This window comes from Mixophyes fleayi, chromosome 6 (genome assembly GCF_038048845.1).
Source record: "Mixophyes fleayi isolate aMixFle1 chromosome 6, aMixFle1.hap1, whole genome shotgun sequence".
Taxonomy (NCBI): Eukaryota; Metazoa; Chordata; class Amphibia; order Anura; family Limnodynastidae; genus Mixophyes; species Mixophyes fleayi.
The window spans coordinates 36,654,844-36,666,410 of record NC_134407.1 but is presented as its reverse complement, the minus strand read 5'-3'; the positions used below and the strand labels follow the sequence as shown (position 1 = coordinate 36,666,410).

Below are 11,567 nucleotides of genomic sequence, written 5' to 3'. Positions count from 1 at the left end.
AAGATATGTTGGGAAGATCCATGATAAAATTCATACCGATGGTCCACGAAGAAATTGGTACAGGAAGAGGAAGGAGGTGACTGGCAGGAGATCGTCTAGGAGTTTTATATCGGACACAGACCTTGTAGGCTTGGACATATTTATGAACATTGGAGACTAAGGAGGGCCACCAATAAAGATGAGAAAGAGGGAAATAGTCTTCTTAATGCTCGCATGCCTGTCAAATTTAGAATCGTGAGCCTCAAAACTTTGGTGCAAAGGTGGGTATCCATAAAAGATTGACCAATAGGCGGCGTCCTGGTGGGGGATATGGTCAGGGCCAGAATCTTAAATGAGCTGATGATAGGTTTGGATACAAAGGAAGAACAAGTGTCAGGGGGTTGAAGGATTTGGAGATCAGCCCTGGAGTTTTAGGTGCCAGGACGGAAGGTCAAGATTAATTGAAACCTACTGACAAACAGTGACCAGTTGGCTGGCCAAAAATGTAGGCACTGTGCGGACTGTAAATAAGTGACAACTACATAATACTATATTCCTATTCCAACATTTTACTGAAACAACTCAAGGAACTAGCTCCTTTATTCTTTACTAATCATAGCTTAGTAATTTTGTTTTGTATAAAATATGTGCGATGATGGACGGACCCAGCTGTCATTCATGTAATGTAAGTATTATTTTAGAGGTTACGGTTAGGGGTATTAGGGTTAGGGTTAACCTTACCTTTAGCCAGACCTGGCTTGTAAAGGTAAGGTTAACCCTAACCATAACCCTAACCCTAACTCCTAACTACTAACCCTAACCTTAACTCCTAACCCTTATACCCCTAACCCCTAAAATAATACTTTCATCACATGAATGACAGCCGGGTCCATCCATCGCCACTTTAGGAGGAGTCGCAGTTTCACATGACGGCATTTTTTACAGTCGGCAATACATCGGGTTGTCACATAAAGTTATCTGGATCTTGGTAAGTAGTCATTTTTTCAGGTCTGGGTAGTAGTCAGTACCGTTAGTAGGTACTATACCCGGTAAGAGGGCCCTGCTCTCAAGCTTACAATTTATTGAGGTTTTCTTAGTAACCAGGTAACAATGGGTAATGGGGGCTTGGAGCAGTAGTACACAAGGTGGTATACACAGAGTAAACCAGTAACAATATAAATTGTTGAGGTCAAGCCAGAAGGTTATGGCAAACAGCAAGTAAAGATGGTCCAAAGAACAAGCTTAGGGGGCGAGACAGGCAGCAGACTAGGAGAGTTCTAGAATAAGCAGGACCAGGTAACAGGTAGACAATTAGAAGAATAGGGTATCAGCAACACAGCAGGCAAATGTAATGCATTGCTATAACCAGCAGGGAGGCTAAACTCTTCCTGCCATTTAAACTCATAGGGGCCAATAGGAATGTTTGACAGAAACAAGCCACTCACACAAATAATGGTGATTGCAGTCATGTGACTGCAATCACAGAACAGTACATCCCGGCTATGAGAGCCAACCGGGATGGAAGAGGAAACCCACTAGGAACAGTGTGAGCCACCACAAACAGCACGGTGGCTCAGGAACAAGGTAAGCATTCTAGACAACAGTTGGGAATGGAAGAGAGTTAGAGAGAGTCATCGCAATTAGCGTGGTGGCTCAAACCAGTACCCCCCCTTGAGGAGGGGCTAAATAAGATTATGGGGTATATTTACTAAACTGCAGGTTTGAAAAAGTGGAGATGTTGCCTATAGCAGCAATCAGATACAGCTGTCATTTTGTAGAATGTACTAAATAAATGATAACTAGAATCTGATTGGTTGCTATAGGCAACATCTCCACTCTTTCAAATCCGCAGTTTAGTAAATCTAGCCCTAGGTCTGTATAACCACAGATGACCTAAAATGAGTGGAACCATGGGGCATTTGATCAGGTATAGAGACAATTGTTCTGAATATTGGCTCCAAACAGATAAACATAAAGGTGGAGTCTTGTTCAGAATCTGTCCCACTACAAGGGGATTACCATCAAGACCACATGCAGTGATAACTGTATCCATATCGAAGAAAGAAATTTTAAGGGCTTTAGCTAGCCCAATGCCCAAGAAGTTTCCCACTACTCCACTATCCAGAAAGGCAGTGACATGTAAAACTTGACCACCCAAAAATAAACAAGCAGAAACTAGAAGAAAGGTTCTCGAAGAGACTAGTTATACCTAAGTGGATGTCTTCTGAATTCACTAGGCTTGGTCTGTTACCAGTTTATTGGCGTAGGTGCATACCATATGACCTTTACATCCCCAGCAAAAACAGAAACCCAAAGAGTGTCTCCTGGACTTTGCTTCCTAGGAAAGTCTGTAGGCCCCCAACTGTTCAGTAAGATCAGCTGCAACAGGAAAGGAGGTGAAGTGAAGGCACCTTGTTCTTTCTCCATCTTCCTTCCTTTAATGTGCCTATTGATTTTAAGAGTCAGCAGCATTTATTTCTCCAAAGGGTTAGGTTACTGGTTTAGAGAATCTAGTGACCTTCTTTGAAAAATCACAGATGACTTTCAGCGGACACTACCCTATCAGGGTCATCATATAATAAGCCGAGGGCTTAAAAAAATGAATCTACTGATAGTGCTGGATGGCTAGGGTTGAGACCAAATGCCCATGTTTGTGGATCTCCTTGGAGTATGGAGATAGCAAATCCCGCTCTTTGTTGTCCAGATTCGGAAGAATTAGGCCTCAGTCTGAAATATAATTTACAACTCTCCTTGAAGTTATGAAAGAGCCTATGTTCCCCAGAAAACGATCAGGGAGTTTCAATTCAGGCACCACTATCGGACTTTTGGAAGCTTTGGATGCATTTGTGGTCTCTTCTTGAGCAGACAAATAGACTGACAGCTCCTGTACCGCATACAAGAGTGTATGGATTTGACTTGTCAACACTTAAACATGACTTGATGTACAGTCTCCGTTGGGAATTCTTTTTCCCTCGGAGCTGGTTATAATGTTATGGTGGATAGAGGTCTTTACCTATAGCAAGTCATCACGGGTACTCAGATGCCCCCAGGTCTTAAGCTCAGAGTAGTAGGAGCTTGTTTTAGTAACCAGGTAGCAAATTGGTAATGGAGGCTGGGAGTAGTAGTACACTTGGCAGTATACACAGGGTATCCAATAGCAATGCAATGCAATGCATGCAATAGCAATGCAAATGGTCGAGGGCACGCAGCGAACAGGAAGGTCAAGGCCAAGCCAGAAGCTCAAGGCAGGCAGTGAGCAAGAAAAGTCCAAAGAACAAGCCACTGGGTCAAAAGCCGACTAGGAGAAATCCAGGAATAAGCAGGGTCAGACAATAGGTAGACAATTTAGATAGACAGCAGTTTAGAATATCATAGACACCTGGGGCTGGATTACAGTAAAACAGGAAGACCTATGAATGAGGGGACCTCTTGGGGTCTCCCTGTCAGCAGAGACAGCCACAGCCTTGTCAGAGCAAGGCTGGAGCATATATGGGAGGAGGGCATAAAGAACAGCATGACCCCCCTCTCAGACACCACTAACCCGACCCTGAAAAGAGCTGCAGGATGAGATAATGAAAAATATCAGGACCCCTTGCATAGTAATTTTGCTACCTCAGTATTCCCAGTATAATTCTTAGAAGTTCTTATGACTACTGCCCATTAAATCAATATAGTATAAATAAGTAAATATTACCCAAACACACATTTTAATTGAATTCAAAACATTTATCAAAAATACTTCTTTCTTTCTTATTGTACCCCTGTAATCCAAAAGGAAATATTTTTTCTCTGTAACTGAAAAATTTAAAAACCCTAACATGCTCCACTGCCAGGCGCGGGCTGGCAAATTTCAGCCCGGATGGTGCACGGGTGGCCACGACATTGCGCATCATGTGATACGGTCGCCTGTGCGCTGACGCGGCCACATCGCGTGTTTTGGGATGAGGCCGCCTGTAATATTAAGGTAATCTTGCATCCACGGGGGGCGGGGGGTCTACCGCCCTAAACAGCGGTCAGACTGCCCCCCGGCCCAGCCCGCCCCTGTCCACTGTTCACTAGGAGCACCTGTTACTGCTGTTACTGAATGTGCCTGAACCAAATGATGAAAATTATTCATTAAAAGCTTAGGCAATCACATCGCTGCCAGAATGGAAGATGTTTTTTATTGAGGCATCACTTGGGGATTTTATTTTATTCCAGTTGAATAACAAAGAAAAGCATTTCCCATCGGATTAGGGCAGGGCAAAAAGAAGGAAAGAAGATTTTTATATTCAAATGGTGAATGAGGAGTTTATATTTCAATTAAAAGGTGTTTTAAAAGTGTGCATTTGTATTTTATTTATTTGTACCCATTACCATTGTACTGGCACCACTGTGGTTGCCACTCAAGGGGTCCCATCTTTTTCATTAACCCGGCGCTCAGAGTTCATGAGGCCAGGAAAAGCATATGACTGGTAGTTTCCATGAGGGTTGTTTTCCTGTTACTGTGGAAAGCAGCCCAGCGAGTCTAGCTTGAGATTGGTTTCCACTATAGCAGGGGTCCATTCTATTAGTCACATTGATCAAAGCACATGAAATATGAGCAATCTCACCAATCAAAAGTGGGTCTAAAAAATTTTACTTTGCAGTTTTGCATGATAAATTTAGAAGTTTCTTTGTTTGTCAGGGCTCAAATCTGCCATTGCAGTTTGATATCTGGCAGTTTAAAATAATGTGGTTTGAGGTGTGTTTTTTTACATCAAATTGCATGAAAACTGCAAACCTGCAAACCAGTAATATCCCATCCATTTATTTTAATATTAGAATCTTATTGTTTTTTAGAGTCTTTGGGCCTGATTCATTAAGGCACGTAAATGGCAATTTTAGTAAAATCGGCACAATTACTCTGCACATGCCCAGAACCGGACAATACGTCACAGGGCGCAACCACATTTAATTTATCTTTGAGCGCAAAGGACACTTACTACAGCCTACGATTTCAGTCAATGTACAGTAAGGGCGTGCCCATCTCGAAAGCACGCAGCAGCATCGGATTCCAGCTCTGGGCATCTCTCAGGTACCTGTTTTTCAGGCGTATCTCTTGCTCCAGCTACAGGTCTAGTTTAAGGGCTGATTACTTGTAATGACAGCTGTATATGCATGTTATGACATGTGTTTGCAATCAGGAGCATCTGTAAATAAGCATTTTATGTACAGTAGTCATTTATAACATACTGAATGTATTTCATGGAAAAAAACACTCTTTGATTTTCTAATGTTTATCATTAATGCCTATATTATTAACAGTTGACATTAACTGAATAACTTTTTTATTTCTTCTGTGCATTCTTTGATTTTATCTTCCACATAGGTAATATCTGTATCCTGCAGTGTCTTGTCAGAGCAGAGAGACCTACACCCGTATTCATCACCACAAATATTTTCAGATCTGCTCCATGAATTTGGGTGTATGTTTACCGGATTTACGTGCAATTTAAAATAAAAGCACATTGCACTTAGTATGCTGATTCAGGCCCTTTGAGTAAAAAGATCTTCATTATTTCAAGCTCCATGTTAATACTTCTGCTCTGAACTCTTCTGTTGTCGCAAAAAATATTGGCACTTTTACACTTTTTCGAAATAACGCACAATTTCCACTGAACATTACTTTTTATTTATAAGTTGCCACAAAAAGGTTTACAGCACTTTAGATTAAATTTACAGTAGTACAATACATAGAAAGTAATAATCCACAATACAATACATAATACATTATTAAACTAAACATAATTGTACAAAGCTCAGACGTCTACCAATTAACAGATTACACACAGATAACTCGGCAATGCAAGTTATTTACAGGACAGTGAGTAAGAGTGATGGTGAAATAGGCCTGGTCCTTGGTTAACTTTGACTTTAACCTTCCCCTTAAAAAGATCTTGGCCATGCATGCAGCATTCAGACCAACTGCAGAGGCTGTGCAAACAGGGAATAAACTATTTTAAACATGTGCAATGAAATGGAAAAAGAATTTTGCAGTAACCACTTACCAATTATGAACTCACTAGGCCCACAGACCCTTTATTACTATGTCGGTGAAAGTAAATGCCAGACCTGCATAACTTTTATTTGCAATGGCACAGCCCCTACTCTTCACCATGCTGAATTAATGCGGTGTTACTTTGCTTCCTGTTCCCATCATTCAGCATGGCTAAGGTGGTCAAGAAAATATCAGAAGGGTTCTGAGAAAACTGTCGCAAATTGTGGGAGATATCACTGGTTCAGGGTGTGGACCCACTGTGCTACTGGCATTTGATGCTTTAGTCTTCACTCCAAATGCTGACAAGGAGGTGATGGACTTCACGGCAAGATTTTGTCCCCCCAAGTTAAACTCACTAGACAGTTACTAACACAGGATTGATCAAGGATCAAAACAAAAACAAAGTTGAAGACAGGTGAAATGTCAGAATGGGTATCTCAGATCACAGTCTGAGAAAAACAAACTGAAGGTCAAAGTCTTATGCAGGCATTGTCCTAAACAGGCTGGGTAGTTAATTAGAAATCAGACACGTTACACTGACTAAAGCACAAATAGCTAAAGCAAAAGAAAATCTGCTGCTTTCTTTTGACCTGGCACCTGCTGCCTTCAGCCGCATAGCGTAGAGAGTAAGAGATTGTGGGATATCACCAAATATGGCAGTATGTGACAATATTGGCTTGATCTCAAGATTTTTGTTGTGCCATTGCCATTGGCAGGGCAGAATTATGCTAATGGATTGAATGTCCCATCAATCTCTTCACCATATCAGGACAATAGGCTTTTTTGCAGTGAATTTGTATATTGGCTTAATTTGTTCTTATATTTTATGTTTTTATTCTATAGAAATTGTGGTTCAAAAAATACAGTTTAAATGCATTTTTATAACAATTCCACTTCTTAAATAATACGGAATTTGCTGGCCCTATATAAATAAATGATGATGATGATGATGATGTGCATGTGCACTCTCTTCCAGACTTCAAATCTCTCTGAAGACCCACTTCTTTGTACCAATCCTATTACATTGAAAGCTCTCTTATGAGCTCTCCATACTCTTTGTTTTTACGTCTGCGTTTATTTTGTCTACCTCGTATGTTCCCCACTGTCCAGCACTGCAGGGCATTGTGGCACCTTACAAAGCCACAATAATAATAATACATATTTGTATGGGAACATATATGTTCACTGCAATGTGCAGTGCAAAAAATAATCTAGTAACACTGTGGGTTCTCAAACAAAAGTAGATGAAGCACCAGTGCTCTGTGTTTGGAACATTTAAGAATTACATATTGAGTAGCACTGCTCAAAAATGGAGCAGACCAGACCTCCACCATCTCATAGGTGACAGAAGGTTTGGCATAGGGAGGAGGGGAGTGAGTGATGTAACAAGCTGCATGCTAATAATTAATATCACCAGCGTGAGTTTGCAACCTCACATCGCTAGTCTAGCCGTGCCCCCTCTAGACTGCCACACAAAGCAGCTGTCTAGAGGCAAACATGGCAAAAAGACTATAAATCATCATCATCTTATTTTATTTATAAGAGGGCACCATATAATCAACAAAATATAATCGAAATAATATGTAAATAAGTAATGGAAAAGAGAAACAATAGAAACAGTAAAAACCAATAAATGAAGAGACAACAGAGAAAACAACTACCGTATTTGCCGGCGTATAAGACGACTGGGCGTATAAGACGACCCCCAACATTTCCACTCAAAATATAGAGTTTGTTATATACTCGCCGTATAAGACTACCCCCTTTTCCGCACACCTTCCACACACCAAATAAAACATAAAAGAACATCAGATTTGATTTCAACATGTTAATTTATATTCGAATGCCTATGACATGCAGGAAAACTGTCACAAGGCTGTATGTTATCAAACATGTACAGTAAACATAAAACAGTGCAAGTTTATTAAACGTAATTCACTAGTCAATGATAGAAGGAAGATAACAAATAGAGGGAAAGAGCAAGTGCACACTTACCCCTTGGCATAATCTTTAATGGTTTTTCATTTGATTTCCAGTCCCGAACCATCTTTTCTGTTACTCCATATTGTCTTGCAGCAACACAATTATTATGTTCCATGGCAAAGTTTACAACTTTAAGTTTAAAACTTGCATCATATTTCTTTCTTTTTGCTGGTGCCATGATAGGGTTGATAGGGGTTTGACTGCTGGACATTTTCTATGCTGTATTGTACTGTACAATGGTGCAGTACTGTGGTTGGCTGTTGGCTGTATACAAAGCCTGATTGGATTGGTCCCTGCTGCCTGTCTGCCCTCCCTGTCAGCAGAACGGGCCGGTCACGCCAAAAAGGCTGGCACCCCTGTATCACTGCTGATGCTCGCCGCAGCCACGCTGATGACCTGCCGCGGCCGCACTGGATACCGCGCGATACTGGACCCGGTGTATAAGACGACCCCCCCACTTAGAGGCATGTTTTTCAGGGCAAAAAAGTAGTCTTATACGCCAGCAAATAGGGTACATTATAAGACACAACTAGAACAAAGGAAACCTTACAAAGAGGACAAGGATATAGGAGGTAGAGTGGACCAAGCTTGGGAGACTTAACATTCAAGAGGGACAAAGAAGCAAATGGAGACAATAGAGGTGGAGGGAAGCAAGTGGAAGAGTTGGTGGTGTGAGAGGAGGAAGTAGTTTAGATTGGGGTGGGGTAGCAAATAGAGACAATAGGGCAAGTTGTGGAAGGGGCAGGTAGAGCGTAAGGAGCGGATTGTCGAAATGCAGATAGATGAATTGCGCCATTCTTCCCTTCATATTCCCCTTGCTACATAGACCCCTCAGTGACTGAAGTGAATTGAAATACCCACTATACCGCCTATTTCTGTGAGAAACTGTAACAATCATTTCCTAAGCGTGAATGGCACTACACTTACATCAGTCATGCACAACCAAGAAAATGCTAATATGTCCAGTGATGCATGTGTGAATTGGTGATTTGGAATACAATCGATAACTTAAGATAGACTAGAAAAATAGAACACAAGAACTTACAATATTTATTTTATAAAATCCCACACAGAAAAACAAACAATTTGCTGACTTTTAATTAAGGTGTAATTATTATTAGCATTTATTTAAATAGCACCAGCATATTATGCAGCACTTTTAAAATAATGTTTAATCATTCACAACAGTTCCTGCCCTGGTGGAGCTTACTTTCTAAATTCTCTACAATACAAACACACACGCACAAACACATCAACCCACCAGTGTTTTTGGTCTGTGAGAGTAAACAGGAGCATATGGAGGAAGCCCTATATAAATAGCTGATGGTGATGATGATGATGATGAGCCCACATAAATATGAGCCTAGGTCTGAATAAAGTCCATGACCCCAACACTATGGCTTCTCCAATATCATGGATTATTAAGAAGATATAAACATACATTTCTATTTACATGACAACTCTTAAGGCAGTAATTAATAATGCATATTAATATAACGTCTTGCCCATAAGTTTCTTTAAACCAACTTTAAATTCCTGATTTTTCAAGCTATAAATAACAGGATTCAATATTGGAATTAACACACCAGATAAAAGAGCGAAAAACTTATCCCGCTCCGGTGAATAACTTGATGTGGGTCTCATGTACAGACAAAATAAAGTCCCATAAAAAATAATCACACAAGTTAGGTGGGAGGAGCAGGTAGAAAACGTTTTAAGTCGACCTTCTGCAGATTTTATCTTCAAAATGGTAGATATAATAAACAAATAAGAAATGATTGTAAATACAAATGCATTGAATGTCACAAGCACTCCTTCAATATAATTCATGATTTCTACAGTGTACGTATCACTGCAGATCAGTTTCAGAAGAGGGGCGATATCGCAGTAAAAATGGTCAATGAGATGTGAATCACAAAAGGACAGTTTAGATACCAGCACAGTATGTCCAATTGTAATTAGAAAACTAAAGGTCCATGCAGCAATTGCAAGCCCAGCACAGCATGTTAAACGCATAAATCGTAAATATTGAAGCGGGTGACAGATGGCCACATAGCGGTCATATGCCATAACCTCAAGCAGAAGGACTTCTGTACAAGTCAGAGCTATGTAGAAATACATCTGTGTCATACACCCAAAGAATGAAATGTCATTGTGCTGTGTGAGGAGCATATTCAACAAGTTAGGTAGAATATTTGAAGCGTAAATGATATCTGCTGCTGAAAGGTTCATCAAAAAAATATACATAGGAATGTGTAGGTGTGGATTTCCTAAAATAATGGCAAAGATTGTTACATTCCCAAAGATAATGATACAGTAGATAAAAAGACACATCAGGAATACTGGAAATCGGAGCTCTGGGATGCCTGACAGGCCTTTGATTGCAAAACTAGTTCCATTAAGTTTGCTTTCCAAATTCATTTTCAACATACAATTTTACAAAATTTCTACAAAATGATCTAGAAATGAGAGAAACATTGCTATCACATATAGGTAGACATAACAAACCACAGGCAAGCTATGAACATTTTACTTTGAGTTATGTCGTGTCTTTAACATCTGCTGAACGGTTATTAGAATTGGGAGTAAATTTACACCAGAAATGTTGTTGTACAATTCCTGTACCACACTATGTACAGTGTACCAGAAGAATTTTGTGTCATCTAAACACACTTCCACCATGGTTTATGAAAGACGTCTGCAAGCTCGTAGTATTAGTAGGATGTCCAGGAGAATGTGGAATGTTTTCATGACGGGGAAAAGTGGTCAGGAATTCCATTTGAACAATTTTACAATTTTTCAAATTAAAACTTTTACTTTACACGCTGCATATGCACAAATGTCTGCAAGCATCTTATTAATATATACTGGTTAAAGGTTTGATTATGTATTACTTAAATTCAACATCTGAATTGTCTAAAATCTGAAAACTTACTTCTTGGTTTTGCTAATCGCTAGCGCCTACTTTATGTATTTGAGCTGATATATATTTATAGCTGTAATGAACACTTATTTTTTCATATATATTATATCCTGCTGTAAACCCTGGAATGTTTTTGATATCAGGATTAATCACAATTTATGCTGATAAGGTGTCTATGTAAATAATCTTACATAGAAAAAACAGTGTAGTTACTTATATATTTAAGAAGCAGAACCTACATTTTGCAATTATTACGAAAACAAACAGTAAACAACAAAGTATCTGCAGAATTCCGAAATTCATATTACTACCAATTTTTTTTACCTCATCTTTACACAACAGTCATTCAGTGGTTAGAACCACTCAGAAAGGACCACTAAGGTGCTGCTGATATGTGTAAAGATGTGTAGCCCAAAATTAACTTACTACATGTAGGTGCATAGTTATCAATGTAACAGTTGCTAGTTTCAGCAGCTGTTACAGATCAGACATTAATGTTTGCTGCGTTATGTCACACATTACAATGTCATTATTGATCTACAATTATGGAATACAATGTATGACTGTGAATTGCATTTTTTCTTAATTACATTAAGAACTGGGCATTTGCATCATAAATACATTGAAAGCAGACATGTAACTGATTACATATTAAAAGCAGTT

General features: G+C 39.6%; 1 protein-coding gene across 1 annotated transcript; it reads right to left on the bottom strand.

The window, feature by feature from the left end:
- Positions 1–9,469: 9,469 nt before the first annotated feature.
- LOC142095310 (olfactory receptor 5AR1-like) lies at positions 9,470–10,402 on the bottom strand. Its single transcript, XM_075178267.1, has one exon. The coding sequence runs from the start codon at positions 10,400–10,402 to the stop codon at positions 9,470–9,472; it is 933 nt and encodes a 310-aa protein (XP_075034368.1).
- Positions 10,403–11,567: the final 1,165 nt, after the last annotated feature.

What these genes read in the sequence shown, in the direction of transcription:
- LOC142095310 (XM_075178267.1), bottom strand. Translation starts at nt 10,402, where the DNA reads ATGAATTTGGAAAGCAAACTTAATGGAACTAGTTTTGCAATCAAAGGC.